Source organism: Tamandua tetradactyla, chromosome 15 (genome assembly GCF_023851605.1).
Source record: "Tamandua tetradactyla isolate mTamTet1 chromosome 15, mTamTet1.pri, whole genome shotgun sequence".
Lineage (NCBI taxonomy): Eukaryota > Metazoa > Chordata > Mammalia > Pilosa > Myrmecophagidae > Tamandua > Tamandua tetradactyla.
The window spans coordinates 78,269,848-78,287,496 of NC_135341.1; the positions used below are offsets into that span (position 1 = coordinate 78,269,848).

General features: G+C 40.4%; 2 protein-coding genes across 12 annotated transcripts in view; one reads left to right on the forward strand and one right to left on the reverse strand.

The window, feature by feature from the left end:
• Positions 1-372: 372 nt before the first annotated feature.
• On the reverse strand, positions 373-16,055 carry ANAPC13 (anaphase promoting complex subunit 13). 4 transcript variants are annotated; one of them, XM_077130180.1, is made up of 3 exons: positions 15,915-16,055; positions 13,396-13,521; positions 373-1,016 (listed from the first exon to the last, which is right to left on the reverse strand). In XM_077130180.1, the coding sequence occupies exons 2-3, from the start codon at positions 13,492-13,494 to the stop codon at positions 891-893; spliced, it is 225 nt and encodes a 74-aa protein (XP_076986295.1). In that variant the 5' UTR covers positions 13,495-13,521; positions 15,915-16,055; the 3' UTR covers positions 373-890. The 4 variants fall into 4 exon arrangements, with proteins under 4 accessions (XP_076986295.1, XP_076986297.1, XP_076986296.1 ...); XM_077130182.1 differs by lacking the exon at positions 15,915-16,055 and adding an exon at positions 15,685-15,894; XM_077130181.1 differs by lacking the exon at positions 15,915-16,055 and adding an exon at positions 15,137-15,613.
• Positions 15,690-17,649, forward strand: part of CEP63 (centrosomal protein 63) — an 85,130-nt gene continuing 83,170 nt past the window's right edge. For 2 of the 8 annotated variants that reach the window (XM_077130170.1, XM_077130178.1), the window contains exon 1: positions 16,211-16,356. In XM_077130170.1, coding sequence (XP_076986285.1) covers positions 16,295-16,356 — 62 coding nt within the window. In that variant the 5' untranslated portion in view covers positions 16,211-16,294. Of the gene's footprint in view, positions 16,010-16,104; positions 16,152-16,210; positions 16,357-16,581; positions 16,605-17,649 lie in introns of those variants that run through there. The other 6 variants (XM_077130174.1, XM_077130176.1, XM_077130175.1 and 3 more) reach the window with 6 other exon arrangements.

Below are 17,649 nucleotides of genomic sequence, written 5' to 3' on the forward strand. Positions count from 1 at the left end.
GACCTTTGGAGATGAAGAAAGAAAATGCCCCTGGGGAAGCCTCATGGAACAAGAAGGCAGAAGAGAAAGCTAGCAATGTGCCTTTCCAGTTGAGAGAAAATCCCTGAATGTCATTATCCTTCTTGAACCAAGGTATTTTTCCCTGGATGCTTTAGATTGGACATTTCTATATCCTTGCTTTAATTTGGACATTTTCACGGCCTTAGAACTATAAATGTGCAACTTAATAAATTCCCCCTTTTCAAAGCCATTCCATTTCTGGCATATTGCATTCCGGCAGCTTGTAAACTAGAACACTAGACAAGACTAGTCGTCCATTTAACACAAGATCCTTTCCAGCAACACCAAAGGAAGTTATAGGGAGAGCAGAGGTAACTGTCAGATTTTTTAATATGTAAACTCATCCAAAGCTTAAAACTACCATGGGGAATCGTAGGGATCCCAATAATCAGTGAGTAGGATAACTATATCTCCATAATATTCACAGGCTAATTGCACGTCCACTCAGAACTCTCCAGGTGGGAACATATGAGGTAATGATCCGCACGGCCAACGTCCTCTGTCGTTGCCTTTCCCATCACAGGCATCATGTGACACAGAGAAGTAGTGGAAAGTGCCAGATCCCGAGACAAAATCAGAGTTAAAGGCAAATGTTTAACCAGTCACGGTCAAATCCAAACAGTCAAATAGTCAACATTTCTGAGGAACCTCAGTTTCGCATCCAGTGAACATTTTCACATTGTTGTTTGCTGCCATATACAAAGTAGATATACATTTTTGAGTGGTGATTTATCACTAGAAGATCTGAGTTAGGAAACAGAAAGAAAATTACATGTTATCAATGTACTAAAACAAACATAAAAAACTGTTGGTGAAAAAGGAGCCAGGTGTCAATTTCCAATGGGCGGAACGTTCTCATGGAGGTACTGTAAGGCCAAGTCTGTCCACTTCATTTCTTGTTCTTTAACAGATTCTGTGGTGCCACCATTGTCCTGTTCAGGTTCAGGAAGCTCATTCTGAAAAGGTAAAATGAACATTCAGAACAACAACGGTATGCTCTGCATTAACAAATCTCTTATAACCCAAAAACACTTAGAATTAAACTGTGTGAGTTCCTAGGAACAGGCAGTATAACTAACATTAAGGCATTCTGAAGAAAGAGCTAAAATAAATAAACGTGAGGAGAACTTCAGAAGCACCACCCAAACATGCTTGGGCCCTTTCAGTGGAGAGCGATGGACTTCATGACGCTGGCCTCTGTGCAGAAGGGCTGAGGGCAGAGGCTTTGGGAAGCTTGGCTGGATCCAAACACTTAACCCCACCTTTGGCTATTTGATTTTGGGCAAGGTGATCAGTCTCTTGGCATCTTTGTTTCCTCTTCTGCAAATGATAGATAAAAATAGTCATCTCTTAATAGTACTGCTGTGATGACCACAGGAGGTAATTCAGATAAAATCTTCAGCACTGTGCTCAGCACCCTGTACCCAATGATTAGCTGCTGTTACTACTAGTGGCCAGGAACACTGGAGTCAGAACTTAATCTTCTGGGGGGATGCCTTTAATAGAATAACACATCTGCTAGCACATTCCTTAAGCCCAAGAAACGTATCTACAAATGTTCCTGTTCCCAACATGCTCATATTATAATGGAGGTAACGTGGGGGGATGGGGCACTGAAAATGTAAAATAATGGCTGAGGCTCCCTCTAGTTGGGGAGCAGAGCAAAAGCAGCAAATTACATTTCACATCCTACCAATAATTTTCTTAAAATGGCAAGCAAGCACTGGTCACATGATTGATTGGAAATAGAATTTGGAATAATTTCCTTGTATCTTAAAGTTATTATTATTGAAACTCTGCTTTGTGTATTTCTTTTCAGTTATCTGAATTCATACTTTGTTTTAGGGCTAAGCAATTATTACTGAATATCCAGACTTATGATTTCCCACTAGATTGCAATTTGCAGTACATGAATTATGTTTTCCCACTTTAATGTTCAATACATATAGATGATTACTTATAATTTGTATAAGAATATTTCAATCACATATATTTCGCTCTACAAATGTAAGACAGATTCAAACATATTCATACAAATTGGAAAGAACTTGCTTATTTTAAAGTAATAATAAACTCTTAAATTAAAGGAAAAGCTTGATCCGAATAATTACTTATAACTGATAAAGCATAAACAGATCCTTGGGTGATGAATTAGTTCAGAGGTAGACAATTTTGCTAAATTTCATACTATCTAAAAACAGCCACTATTCCCTCTTGCAATGAATGCCAACATAAAAAATTGCGTGTTCCTGGAAAACAAAAACAGTAATATCAAAAACACAATTGTCCAATATGTTATAATACAAAATTGGCCATCATTCTTTGTAGCTCTCCTATTAAGGGGTGGAGTCTATTTCTGAAAACTTGAATTTAGACGGGCCAGGTGACTTTCTTTGGCCAATGGAATGCAGCTTCAGTACCATGTGCCAGTTCTTAGTCTAAGCCTCCTGAGCCTTGCAGTTTTCTGTCATGCTGCTTTGGAACTCTGAGACTGCCATGTGAAGACATCCAAGCAAGCCTGCTAGTTAATGAGAGGCATGTGGCGATTGCCTCATCACCCCAGCTGACATCTTGTAACTAACTGCCAGATGCCCCAGATTGTCATCCCAGATTACCCAGCCTCCAGCCAACCTGTAGTTGACCACAGACAGCAGCAGCCCAGCAGAGATCAGCTGAACTGGTGCAGACAGAAACCCGCCCCCCTCCAGCTGACCCACAAAATCTGAAAATAAGTTGGTTTAAGCCACTAGATTTTGAGGCAGTTTGTTATACAGCAAAAGTTAAATGGCACAACATTGTACAAGGTCTATTCTTTCCCTTAGGATATCAAGACATGGGAAAAGATACAGATTAGCAACAGGACTTGGAAGTCAGCATGGACAGTTGACTCTCTTTCTCACCTCTACTACCAAATGGCCCTCAAATCCTGCCATAAAAATCTCCAGAACTTAGCAATTCCCCTCTATCTTCTGTTTTTTTACTTTTTAAAAATTATTTTGAAATGATTCTTAGATTTTCAGAAAAGCTTGCAAAGAGAATTTAAAGAATTCCTGTCTGCCCCTCACCCAACTTCCCCCAGTATCTTATGTAACCATGGTACATTTATCAAAATTAAAAAACCAATTGTTGGTACAATACGATTAACTACACTGAAGCCTGTATTCAGACTTCCTCAAATGTCCTTTTTTCTGATCTCATATTGCATTTAGCTCTCATGTCTTCTCATTTTCCTCCAATCTGTGAGTTTTTCATCCTTTCCTTGTTCCCCATGACCACGGCACTTTATTAATAAAAAAATTTTTTTAAACACAAACATTCTTACCATATGATCATTCCATTCTACATATATAATCAGTAATTTACAATTTCATCAGAGTTGTATACTCATCACCATGATCATTTCTTAGAACATCTGAATCAATTCAGAAAAAGAAACAAAGAAAACAGAAAAAAATTCATACATACCATACCCCTTTACCCCTCCTTTCATTGATCACTAGCATTTTAATCTACTAAATTTATTTTAACATTTGTTCCCCCTATTATTTATTTTTAATCTGTATGTTTTACTCATCTGTTGTAAAGGTAGATAAAAGGAGCATCAGACACAAGGTTTCACAATCACACAGTCACAGTGTGACAGCTATATCACTATACAATCATCTTCAAGAAACATAGCTACTGGAGCACAGCTCTACATTTTTAGGCAGTTCCCTCCAGCCTCTTCATTACACCTTAACTAAAAAGGTGATATCTATTTAATGCATAAGAATAACCTCCAGGATAACCTCTCGAATCTGTTTGGAGTCTCTCAGCCATTGACACTTCATTTTGTCTCATTTTGCTCTTCCCCCTTTTGGTCGAGGTTTTCTCAAACCCTTGATGCTGAGTCCCAGCTCATTCTAGGATTTCTGTCCCACATTGCCAGGAAGGTCCACACCCCTGGGAGTCAAGTCACATGTAGAGAGGGGAGGGCGGCAAGTTTGCTTGTAGTGTCGGCTGAGAGAGAGAGGCCACATCTGAGCAACAAAAGAGGTTCTCTTAGGGGTGACTCTTAGGCCTAATTTTAAGAAGGCTTAGCCTATCCTTTGTGGGGTTAAGTCTCATATGAACAAACCCCAAGATTGGAGGCTCAGCCTATTGCTTTGGTTGTCCCCACTGCTTGTGAGAATATCAGGAATCCTCCACTTGGGGAAGCTGAATTTTCCCTCTTTCTCACCACTCCCCCAAGGGGACGTCACAAATATTCTTTTATTCACTGTTCAAATCACTCTGGGATTTATCAGGGCATCACTCAAGACAAATCTACAAAATCTCATGTCCTACCCCAGGTTCCATATACTTATGATGTTCAATTAAGCTGTCCACATAAGTGATATTAGGAACTGTACTAGTCAAAATATAAATTTTATACCAAATAAACATTTTTTGCTTTAGTCTCATACGTAAGTTAAAATTTAAAAATATTAATTACCATCTACTTTTAACACCCTGCAGTACTGACATTCCTTTGTTCTTCCTCATGCAAAAACATTTTTAAATTTGTGCATTTAGTTACTGTCATTATACACTCTAGGTATTCCTAGATTATACCATCTCAGTCTTTATCGTATATCTTTCCTTTTGATTTCCTTTGTGCCCCCAGGCCTCCTCCCTCTATCATTCTCACAGTCAGCTTCATTCAGTGTTCTAACACTATTGTATTACAGTTAGGTAGTACTGTACTATCCATTTCTGAATTTTTACAATCAGTTCTGATGATCCCTTCAGTTCCAATTACCCAATATCTACCCTATTTCTATATCCTGTTTTTTCTGTTCTTAACTGAAATTCCCCAAGTTCATTCAATAATGTTAGTTCATATCAGTGAGACCATACAGTATTTGTCCTTTTGTTTCTGGCTAATCTCACTCAGCATAATGTTCTTAAGGTCCATTCATGTTGTTATATGCTTCATGACTTCATTTTGTCTTACAGGTGCATAATATTCTATTGTATGTATATACCACAGATTGTTTAGCCACTCGTCTGTTGATGGACATTTGGGCTGTTTCCATCTCTTTGCATTTGTAAATAATGCTGCTATAAACATTGGTGTGCAAATGTCCGTTTGTGTCCTTGCCCTCATGTCCTCTGAGTAGATACCTAGCAACGGTATTGCCGGGTCATATGGGAATTCTATACTTAGCTTCCTGAGGACCCACCAAACTGCCTTCTATACAGTGGTTATACCATTTTACATTCCCACCAACAGTGGATAAGTGTGCCTCTTTCTCCATGTCCTCTCCAGCACTTGTCATTTTCTGTTTTGTAGATAATGGCCATTCTGGTGGGTGTGAGATGATATCTCATTGTGGTTTTGATTTGCATTTCCCTAATAGCCAGGGAAATTGAGCATCTTTTCATGTGCCTTTTAGCCATTTGTATTTCCTTTTCTGAGAAGTATCTGTTCAAGTCTTTTGCCCACTTTGTAATTGGGTTGGCTATCTTTTTGTTGTTGAGTTGAACAATCTCTTTGTATATTCTGGATACTAGACCTTATCTGATATATTGTTTCCAATTATTGTCTCCCATTGTGTAGGGTGCCATTTTACTCTGTTGATGAAGTTCTTTGATGCACAAAAGTGTTTAATCCTCCCTCCCTCCCTCCCTTCCTTCCTCTACAATGCTTGTGCTTTGGGTGTAAGGTCTAGGAAACCGTCTCCTATTATAAGATTTATAAGGTATTTCCCTACATTTTCTTCTAACAATTTTATGGTCTTAGAACTAATGCTTAGGTCTTTGATCCACTTTGAGTTAATTTTTGTACAGGGTGTGAGATATGGATCTTCTTTCATTTTTTTGCATGTGGATATCCAGTTCTCTAGGCACCATTTATTGAAGAGACTGTTCTGTCCCAGATGAGCTGGCTTGACTGCCTTATCAAAGATCAATTGTCCATAGATGAGAGGGTCTATATCTGAACACCCTATTCAATTCCATCGGTCAGTATATCTATCTTTATATCAGTACCATTCTGTTTTGACCACTGTAGTAGCTTTGTAATACACCTTAAACTCAGATAGCATGAGACCTCGGACTTCATTTTTCTTTCTCAGGATATTTTTAGCTATTTGGGGCACCCTGCCCTTCCAGATGAATTTGATTATTGGTTTTTCTATATCTGAAAAGTAAGTTTTTCGGATTTTAATTGGTATTGCATTGAATCTGTAAGTCAATTTAGGTAGAACTGACATCTTAACTATATTGAGTCTTCCAATCCATGAACAACAGTATGTTCTTCCATTTATTTAGGTCTTCTTTGATTTCTTTTTAACAATTTCTTGTAGTTTTCTTTGTATAGGTCTTTTATATCTTTAGTTAAATTTATTCCTAAATATTTTATTCTTTTGGTTGCAATTGTAAATGGAATTCGTTTCTTGATTTCCCCCTCAGATTGTTCATTACTAGTGTACAGAAACACTATAGATTTTTGAGTGCTGATCTTGTAACCTGCCACTTTGCTGTACTCATTTATTAGTTCTAGTAGTTTTGCTGTGGATTTTTTGGGGTTTTTGACATATAGTATCATATCATCTGCAAACAGTGAGAGTTTTACTTCTTCCTCTCCAATTTTGATGCCTTATATTTCTTTTTCTTGTCTAATTGTTCTGGTTAGAACTTTCAATACAATGTTGAAAACAATGGTGATAGTGGACATCCTTATCTTGTTCCTGATCTTAGGAGGAAAGTTTTCAGTTTTTCCCCACTGAGGATGATGTTAGCTGTGGGTTTTTCACATATTCCCTTTATCATGTTGAGGAAGTTTCCTTCTATTCTTATCCTCTGAAATGTTTTCAACAGGAAATTATGCTGAATTTTGTCAAATGCCTTTTCTGCATCAATCGAGATGATCATGTGGTTTTTCTGCTTTGAACTGTTGATATGGTATATTACATTAATTGATATGGTATATTACATTAATTGATTTTCTTATGTTGAACCATCCTTGCACACCTGGGATGAATCCTACTTGGTCATGGTATATAATTCTTTTAATATGCTGCTGGATTCTATTTGTAAGAATTTTGTTAAGGATTTTTGCATCTAGATTCATTAGAGAAACTTGTCTGTAGTTTTCTTTTTTTGTAGTATCTTTGTCTGGCTTTGGTATGAGGGTGATGTTGGTTATCACAGAATGAGTTAGGTAGCTTTCCCTCCTCTTCAATTTTCTTGAAGAGTCTGAGCAGGATTGTACTAATTCTTTCTTGAATGTTTGGTAGAATTCACATGTGAAGCCATCTGGTCTTGAACTTTTCTTTTTGGGGAATTTCTTGATGACTGATTCAATTTCTTTACTTGTGATTGGTTTGTTGAGGTCGTCTATTTCTTCTTGAGTCAGTGTTGGTTGTTCATGCCTTTCTAGGAAGTTGTCCATTTCATCTACATTGTTGAGTTTATTAGCGTAAAGTTATTCATAGTATCCTCTCATTACTTCCTTTATTTCTGTGGGATCAGTGGTTATGTCTCCTCTTCCATTTCTGATTTTATTTATTTGCATTCTCTCTCTTCTTTTTTTTTTTTTGTCAGTCTTGCTAAGGGTCCATCAATCTTATTGATTTTCTCTAAGAACAATTTCTGGTTTTGTTGATTTTCTCGATTGTTTCATGTTCTCAATTTCATCTATTTCTGCTCTAATCTTCACTATTTCTTTCCTTTTGCTGGCTTTGGGGTTAGTTTGTTGTTCTTTCTCTAGTTCTTCCAAGTGGACAGTTAATTTCTCGATTTTGCTCTTTCTTCTTTTTTGATACAGGCATTTAGGACAATAAATTTCCCTCTTAGCACTGCCTTTGCTGCATCCTATAAATTTTGATATGTTGTGTTTTACTTTTCATTTGCCTCAAGGTATTTACTGATTTCTCCTGTAATTTCTTCCTTGACCCACTGGTTGTTTAAGAGTGTGTTGCTGAGCCTCCACATATTCATGAATTTTCTGGCACTCTGCCTATTACTGATTTCCAAGTTCATTCCTTCATGACCTGAGAAAGCGTTTTGTATGATTTCAATCTTTTAAAATTTATTGAGACTTGCTTTGTGACCCAGTATATAGTCTATCCTTGAGAATGATCCATGAGCACTTGAGAAAAAGGTATATCCTGCTGTAGTGGGGTGTAATGTTTTAATGTTAAGTCTAGCTCATTTATTGTATTATTCAACTTCTCTGTTTCTTTATTGATCCTCTGTCTAGATGTTCTGTCCATTGATGAGAGTGGGGAATTGAAGTCTCCAACTATTATGGTAGATGTGTTTATTTCTCTTTTCAGTGTTTGCCTCATGTATTTTGGAGCATTCTGGGTCGGTGCATAAATATTTATGATTGTTATGTCTTCTTGTTGAATTATTCCTTTTATCAATATTGTGCTGGTTTGAAAGGAAAGCCATGTTTTAATATAAATCCCATTTCATAAAGGTAGAATAATCTCTATTCAACACTGTATGTTTGAAACTGTAATGAGATCATCTCCCTGGATGATGTGATTTACTCAGGAATGGTTGTTAAACTGGATTAGGGGACAACATGTCTCCACCCATTTGGGTAAGTCTTGATTGGTTTATTGGAGTCCTATAAAAGAGGAAATACTTTGGAGAATGACAGATTCAGAGAGAGCAACACTACGAAGCAGAGAGTCCACCAGCCAGCGACCTTTGGAGATGAAGAAGGAATACGCCTCCTGGGGAGCTTCATGAAACCGGAAGCCAGGAGAGAAAGGAGCAGATGATGCCTTGCTCACCATGTGCCCTTCCAACCAAGAGAGAAACTGTTACTGTGTTCACCATGTACCTTTCCAGATGAGAGAGAAACCCTGAACTTTATCGGCCTTCTTGAACCAAGGTATCTTTCCCTGGATGCCTTAAATTGGACATTTCTATAGACTTGTTTTAATTAGGACATTTTCTCGGCCTTAGAACTGTAAACCAGAAACTTATTAAATTCCCCTTGTTAAAAGCTGTTCCATTTCTGGTATATTGAATTCCGGCAGCTAGCAAACTAAAACAAATATATAGTGTCCTTCTTTGTCTCTTTTAACTGTTTTATATTTGAAATCTAATTTGTTGGATATTAGTATAGCTACTCCTGCTCTTTTCTGATTGTTATTTGAATGAAATATCTTTTCCCAACCTTTTACTTTCAACCTATGTTTATCCTTGGGTCTAAGATGTGTCTCCTGTAGACAGCATATAAATGGGTCCTGTTTTTTAATCCATTCTGCCAGTTTATGTCTTTTGATTGGGGAATTTAACCCATTAACATTTAGTATTACTGTATGGGTAGTACTTTCTTCTACAATTTGCCTTTTAGATTTTATGTATTATATCTATTTTTTCTTCTTTTTACCTTTACTGATAGTCTTCATTTCTACACTCTTTTCCACACCTCTCTCTCCTGTCTTTTCGTATCTGTCTCTAGTGCTCCCTTTAGTATTTCCTGCAGAGCCGGTCTCTTGGTCACAAATTCTCTCAGTGATTTTTTGTCTGAAAATGTTTTAATTTCTCCGTCATTTTTGAAGGACAATTTTGCTGGATATAGAATTCTTGGTTGGCAGTTCTTCTTTTAGTAATTTAAATATATCATCCCACTGTCTTCTCATGGTTTCTGCTGAGAAATCTATGCATAGTCTTATTAGGCTTCCCTTGTATGTGATGGATTGCTTTTCTCTTGCTGCTTTCAAGATTCTCTCTTTCTCTTTGACATCTGACATTCTGATTAGTGTCTTGGAGTACATCTATTTGGATCTTTCCTGTTTGGGGTACGCTGCACTTCTTGGATCTGTAATTTTAAGTCTTTCATAAGAATTGGAAAATTTTCAGTGATAACTTCCTCCCTTAGTTTTTCTCCTCCTTTTCTCTTCTCTTCTCCTTCTGGGACACCCACAACACATATATTTGTGCACTTCATTTTGTCATTCAATTCTCTGAGTCCCTGCTCATATTTTTCCATTCTTTTCCTTATAGTTTCTTTTGCTTGTCAGATTTCAGGTGTTGCGTCCTCCAGTTCACTAATCCTATCTTCTGCCTCTTGAAATCTGACATTGTAGGTTTCCATTGTTTTTATCATCTCTTCTACTGTGCCTTTCATTCCCATAAGTTCTGTGATTTGTTTTTTCAGACTTTCCATTTCTTCTTTTTGTTCATTCCTTATCTTCTTTATATCCTCTCTCAATTTATTGATTTGATTTTTGATGAGGTTTTTCGTGTCTGTTTGAACATTCTGAATTAACTGTTTTAACTACTGCTGAAGTTGAACAATCTCATTTGAATTGTTGGTTTATTCCTTTGACTGGACCATATCTTCAATTTTCCTAGTACGATTCATTATTTTTTGCTGGCATCTAGGCATTTAATTGACTTAATAAGTTTATTCTGGAGATTGTTTTCACTTTTTTTACTTAGAATTTTCTTGCTGGATGACTTTGTTATCTGTTGCTTGCGATTCAGTTCAGCTCATGCTGGACCTCTAGTTTAGGTTTTGTTTAGCAGATCAGAATTTTTCAGTCCTTGTTTTCTTGTTTCTTGCCCTGCCTGTATGGTGCCTTTTCTCCCCCCCTTAGGAGGGTCGACTTAGGTATTATAGACCCCAGCCAAATTTTCCCAGATCAAACTGGCCTCCTCTCAGGAAGAAGGAGTCACCTGTATCAGTTTTCCCTGAGGGTGAGGCCCAGCAGGTTGAAAAACTTTCCTATGAAGCCTCTGGACTCTGTGTGTTTCCTGTGCTGCCCAGTATGTGATGCCTTTCTGCCTGCAGTTTCCACCAGCATAAGGTGACGCGGTACCTTTAACTTCAGCAGACTCTCCCTGCTGGGGGCTCCCGGGAAAGGCACAGGTTCCAGACAAACAAACAAGCTTAACTCTGTCTATGCCTGGGGCAGCTGGAGCCTGAGAAGCCTTGCAGCTGTATCCAAAGAGCAGTGACAATGTAGAAACACAGCCACAAAAAAGAGAAAAATCTTTTTCAGAGCAGGACCCAGTTCCTTGGGTTTGCCAATCAAGAGTTTAAGTTGGTACGTTGCTTTGTGTACCTTCAGGTCCTATGTGCCCCCTCCTTTCCTTCAGGGCTCAGACCCTTTCAAGTATTATGTGCTATCTGATCCAAAAAAACCCTTTGTTTCTTTTTCCATCAGCTCTGCCCTCTCTGCACCAGGGCAAAACCCAGCAACCTCTGTTTTTACTCAAGGTTCAGCTGAGCTAGGGGCCTATTTTTAGTAGTCAGAATTTGTGAATTAATTCCAGAATTGGAGCTTGGTTGTGCTCAGCCCCTGCTGTTGGCATGACCCTTTCCCTTCCTGTCTGGGAAGCAGCCTGTAGGGAACGGGTGCTGGCCGCCACGGTTTGGGGAACTCATGGTTCTGGGTGGGCTTGCAGCCGGTCCAGACTGGGGTACGCTGTGTGTCCACTCACTGACGTGGCCCCAGCAGATGTTCTGCACTATTCCTTGCTATTTACTAGCTGCGCTGGAGGACAAACTAAATCCCACACCTCACTAAGCTGCCACTTTGGCCCCTTTCCCTCCATCTTCTTGTCTTTGTTCAGGCCCTCCTCCGCTGCCTAGACCACTGCAACAGCTTTCCAGTTGGTCTCTCTGTCCTGCCACCTGCCTTTCTCCATTTCAGATCATCTCTAAAAATGTTGCTAAAATGATTTTCCAAATACCAAATCTGATCATGGCAAAATTCTGCTTTGAAGACCAGATTCCCAGATACCTCCAGGATGAGAGAGAAGTGTGGCATCAAACATCCCTCAAAATATGGTCTTAGCCTGCCTTTTCTGCCTACTTCTGGGACAAACGTTAATTACCATTCACAGTGACTGTTTCCCCATCTTCCAAGTCTTTCAAAGCTTTGGGCTTTTGACATCTGTTCTCTCTGCCTAAATTTCTGGTCCTCCTTTACAACCCAGCTTAAACAGTACCTTTTCTTTGAAACATTTCCTGATGTTTACTAACAATTAGCCACTGGCTATACTTAACTCATCCATACACTTACAATTATTAGTTTGTATGTGTTGACTCTCTAGATTCCTCAGGCCACAGAAACTCTTTTTTTTTTTTTTTCCTGCACAGGCAGGTACCAGGAAATGAACCCGGGTCTCTGGCATGGCAGGTTAGAGCTCTGCCTGCTGAGCCACCGTGGCCTGTCCTACAAACTTTTTAATGTTCACCTTATCTTATGGCACATAATAGGCTTTAAACAAATGCCTGTTGAATAAATGAATGAAAGAAAGCTCACCGAACAGGACTTGGAGCCTCACAGATGTAAGTATAAAGGCCAACACTATCAGCCACCATACCTGGGGAGAGTTCTTCTCTTTGATCCTATTTCCTTCCTATAAAATGTGTAAACACCACCTCTCTTGTAGCACTATTATAAAGATTAGAGATAATGTAAAATTTCAACCTCATTCCATGGCCTAAAACTAGTATTCAATCAATGACAGCTTAATTTTTGTTACTTCCTATCTTTTTACTATTTTCCTTAATTTGAACTAAGTGGGACTCTTTATACATATTATTCATTAAACACATCATCTTTCAGTCTTAACTGATTAGCTGAATATTTTATTTCCCTGTAAACATAAGCAATAGTAGACCATTTATTTGAAAAATATACTGGGTTAACCACTCTTAGAGCAGCTAGTCTATTCTAAAGGAATACAGTCCCCAGGTCCTGTTCTTCTTGTTTTTATGTTAGACTTCTGTGTCATAAATCATATTTTTAATAAGCATTACAAAAGCAACACTTCTGGATTACTTAAGTGAGGCTTAACAAATTCTTTCCAAAGGAGTGTTCCAGATATCAGAAAAGAAAAGAGTATTTCAGGAGCCTGCTGTTCTAAACATAAAAGAAAAAAAGCCAAATATCTTCTGAATATTTTCTAGGTAACCTGGGATAATGTTCCAACGATGGGAGTTTCTAAAAATGGTAAGACTGACTAGCCACAGGCAGAGAAGTAAAAAACATAACTTATATGCCCTTTGGAGGCACTGCTGCTTTTCTATTTCCTACCCCTTCTTACCCATTAACCTCCCATAATTTGTTTACCTTCGGATTTGACGTAGTAGAGAGAACATGGGCTCTAGTTCTGGTATGTCCCTAACTAAGTAAGTTACTTCTCTCTAAGCCACATTTCCCTTCAAATAAAAAGTCAGGCTAGATTCTCTCCAGAGGCTTTTAGAATTAGAGAACTCTAAGGCTTTGATTTCTTTGCCCTACTAGTTTATCTGTCTTCTGATATCCTATCACCACTAGGCCCTGCTAGATGATACTTAAAGCCATCAACTCAGAACAAACCATAACTTACCAGCGGTATTGCAACGTCCTCATAGGGCAGCTTGTCTTCTCGCCAAGCATCATCAATCAAATCCAAGATCCTTCCATCTCTCTGTACCTCACTGTCCATTCTCCTGTAGTTCTGATCTTGTCAGATCTGTAAGTTATAAAGGTAATTTCTTTAATGTGGAGATTTAGGAGATGGGGTATTCTACTATTAGGATTTTGGTACCACACTGCCCTGGGAAAGGCTTACCTTCTCATCTGGGTTAGATGACAATTTTTTATAAAACCAGTACCCACTCTCAACCTTCACCCTCAGCTGATGGATGCTTTATAGTGTATACTGGATATATGTAGCCCAGTTAAGGACTAGTTTCATAGTGTGGCAGGAGGGTGACATAACTGAGAGTATCATCTTCAAGGCCACAGTACATCTAAATGTAATTTCTCTCTCCTAATTTGCACATTCACCTTTCCTGTGATGCCTTTGATGAATCTCTGACTTATAACAGTCTCTTCTCCAGCCTCTCAAGGTTTTTGCACCAAATTTACAAAAGTCTCCATCTGCCTTGGTTCTAATCTCTTGGGCAACACAGGGAAGTAAGACAGCAACGATGAACAATGCAAATTAACTAACCATAGGCGTGACACAAATCCTCAAAGCAAGAAAGATGTCAGCAGTTGAGCTTATAAATGAAACTGCCTCCTTTCTTAAAAACAGAGTCCAGGCTGAGCCCTGAAAGGAGCACCTCCAGGTGAACACCAGTGGCCGGACTCCATGCTGCTCTTTGGGATTCCTTCCCAATTCTTTCTGTTCTCTTTTCAATGCTCCTTAAACATAGCTGCTTCCCCATCTTTTTCTCCCTAACAGCTGCAATCTAATTCAAAGGACTGGCCAGCTCAATAGGTACCTCTGGGCTCCCTTTTTCCAAGTTTAGGTCCTGTCTCCTCACCACAGACACCATTCTACTGTGCTCAGTGTTACAAAGGGGCCATCTTGAAGGCCTGGGGGCCACTGGCTTGGGAACTACTCTGCGACACTCCCAACTTCTGAGGCTATAGATACTCAAACAAGAAACAATCTTTGGGGATAGAATTCAGTTCCTTCACACAGACTTGTGCTTGGCCCTAAAAGTAAGACTACAAGACAGCCCTAATACCTGGATAGTAATTACAGCAGTTGGGGAGGGAGAAGGGTCAAAAGGTGACAGATACTTCTGTCAACAGTGGGCCACCTGAAGGATCTTCCTATTTCACTCAAGAATTAATCCAGTACTACAGGGTGGATAACACAAAACAAGTTGAAAGATCCTGCCTTTAGGATACGTACACACAAGGGCCCCTCGCCCCCAGTTTCAGTTATACTTGTGGAATCCCTGTCCTCCAAGAGCTGCTGCCACTCCACTGTCCTCTTTGCTCTGCTCACTGGAATACCCTCCTCACTCTTCTCCACAGATTCAAAGCTGCTTATTTTCCCGCAACTACACAAATTCCACGTTTTTAGTTTTCTCAAATCACCTCAGTTTCAGTAAGCTTTCTGTCCATATGAGCCACAAAACAAGTTAGGCAGATCAACTCAAATGTTATTGTTTCCAATTATTATATGTACATTTTGTACTAATCACTCCTTAGCACACCTTCTTCAATTTGGCCTCAAACTTTTTTTGACCTGTCTCTGCTCCAAATACCTCCAATCACGCCCCACTGAGACTCTGCCTTAAAGTTGTTTTTTTTTTTTTTTTTTTTTTAACCCCATCACAAACCCTTACTTTTCCTTCCAAATTCAGCTGAGAAGCAGCTCTTTGGATTCAACACAGTTTTAAGGCTGGGAGGACCTCATCCGTATGGTGCTGGGAGAATGGGAAGAATCCAGGACACGGCCACAGTCCCAAGCACCCGCCGCACGTGACAGAAGGAACCACAGGTAGCTTCTAGAACAAATTTCTTTTACTGATATCTTTGTGCCTAGCCACGTGACAATCCCAGAGCCTGGAATGCTCTTTCCTTTTCCTTCCTTCCGGCTAACCCCCAATCAGCCACAAAAACTCAGCATTCCCAAATTGCGGCCTGAGAGCGCCACCCGCCTGCCCACAGGCCCGCTGGGGACAGTGAATAGCTTCAGGCGGGAAGCTTGTCACATTAAGTGCCTATTATATGCGTCTTCCCACACACGTGGTTCGCGCGTCCCCCGAGACAAAGACAGATTTCATTCATTTCTGCCGTTTACAGAACCGTAATGATGTATTCATACGACTAAAGGCGGGAAGGGACTTTGCCTTGTCTAGAAATGACCCTCACAGGCCACCACCACCCGTACCGGCGTGTGGCCGTCCTATAGCCGCGGTTTCCGGCCTAGGCTGGCTATACCAAATGTGGAGATGAGGGGTGGTGCATGTCCTGGGCGGCCACGCAGGCTCCTTTTCACCCGACACAGCGTGCGATAAGGGCAGTGACAACGAGGAAGAAGTGAGGACGTAGCCCTCGGCCGCTGCAGGGTAGGGAGTGGGAGTAGCCAAGACCTGGGCGAGGAGGGCGGGTTACCCTTACCGGTACCGGGTTCGCCGCGGCACCCGTTTCCGCCACGCCACCACCACTGCATCACGTGTTCCATCCGGTCTTCTCTCGCAGATTTCCGGATGTGGGTGAGTCCATTTGCTTGCGCAGAGGGGAAATCAGGAGGACTTTTCAATGAATAGTCAGGGGCCAGTGGGCGGAACGAACGTGCCGACGACAGAGGCAGGACGTAAGGTTGGGGGTGACGCGCGTGCGCGCTTCTGGCCCGAGGTAACGGCGGGAAGGCTCGGGGCGCGCTCGGGGCGCGCTCGCGGCGGCCGCGTAACCGCCTGTGCGCGCGAACTAGTGGGCAGGGTTCGGGCGTCTTGGCGTACAGAGCCCTGGCCTGGTGGTGCCTCGGGCCGTGCGGCCGCATGGCCGGGGAGTGGCTCTCGGAGCGGCCTGCCGGCCAGCAAGCCCACCCTCGCCGGCCCAGGTCCGCTCTCGCAGCCCCCTCGTCGGCCTCGTTACGAGCGCCCTGCGGATCCGCGAGGGCGAACATGGCACCCTCCCGGCGCGCAGGCTAGGCCCGCCTGTTGGTCAGCCCTTCCCGCGAGGCCGGGGGCCGGGGGCGGTGGGCGAGCCGCTCCCCGGTCCCTGTCTTCCCTGCTGGGCCGCCCGCGCGCCCTTTTGTCCTTCTTAGGGGGAAGCACGCACAACAGACCTTGCAGGCCCGAGTATTTGGTTAGAGCTGCCTAACCTTTGTTGTGACTCATTTACCGGAGGTGTTACCGGTTCATTTGTGGCGGGATATTTAGTAACAATTTATAAGTGTTATATTAGCAAAGTAGGTACGGGAATGTGGCAGAAATCGTGAAGGACTGAAGTGGGAAACCTAGAACTAACGGTTGCTCCATGCATGGAGTTAAAAATGGGAACTAAATGATAAAGATAGTGGGTTTAAAAAGGACGTTTCCTTAAAAACACTTTGTGACAATATTGGAAGACAGTACATTTAGGCTCATCATGTGGCTTTTCTATATGCTTACAATATCAGCCTGATGATAGACTACTCTTAATTTATAGAGCACTTATTTGTACTGGGTAGTAGTTCCCGACGCTTTTTGCATCCGATTCCCTAAACCATTCAACAAATTTTATTTTATTCCTTTAATTAAAGGTTAATGTTTTTAACCTTTAATGTAGGGTAGCTGTGCACACTAGCATCTGTTTTATAAGATATGAAGGGGAAATAAGGATCAACTACACATGACTTTAAAATATTTTGCATTTACATTTATAAATAGGTGTAGCTTAAGGATATAATAAAGAGTATGCATTTTCTTAATTTGGAATGTGGTGCGATCTTTTAGAGTAATTTTTATCCTGAATTTTCTGCGATTATCCTGAAAAGGGGGTTGATTTTTTTATATTACTCTCAGTTCCGTTTGTGTCTCAAACATGATTGCTCCTTGCCTTTTGATTATATTGTTATCAGTAATAGGTATGGTAAAAATGGCTGTGAAACAAAATTAGGTCAGAGAGTTATAAACATTCAATCACACCACCCTTTAAAATGTCTGATTAAAATTTAAAAAATTTAAAAATACAATTGTAATAATTGTGTATGTTAATTGTACCAATTCTATTTTCTTCCTATGAAGAGGTAGAAGGTCTTTGCTTAGTCCTTTCCATTCTCATTTGTGTTGTGGAAGTGGTGGCAGTTATCAGTAGGCCACTCTATCAAGAATTCATTCTAATTTTGAAGTTCTGCTAAAGTCTTCATTAA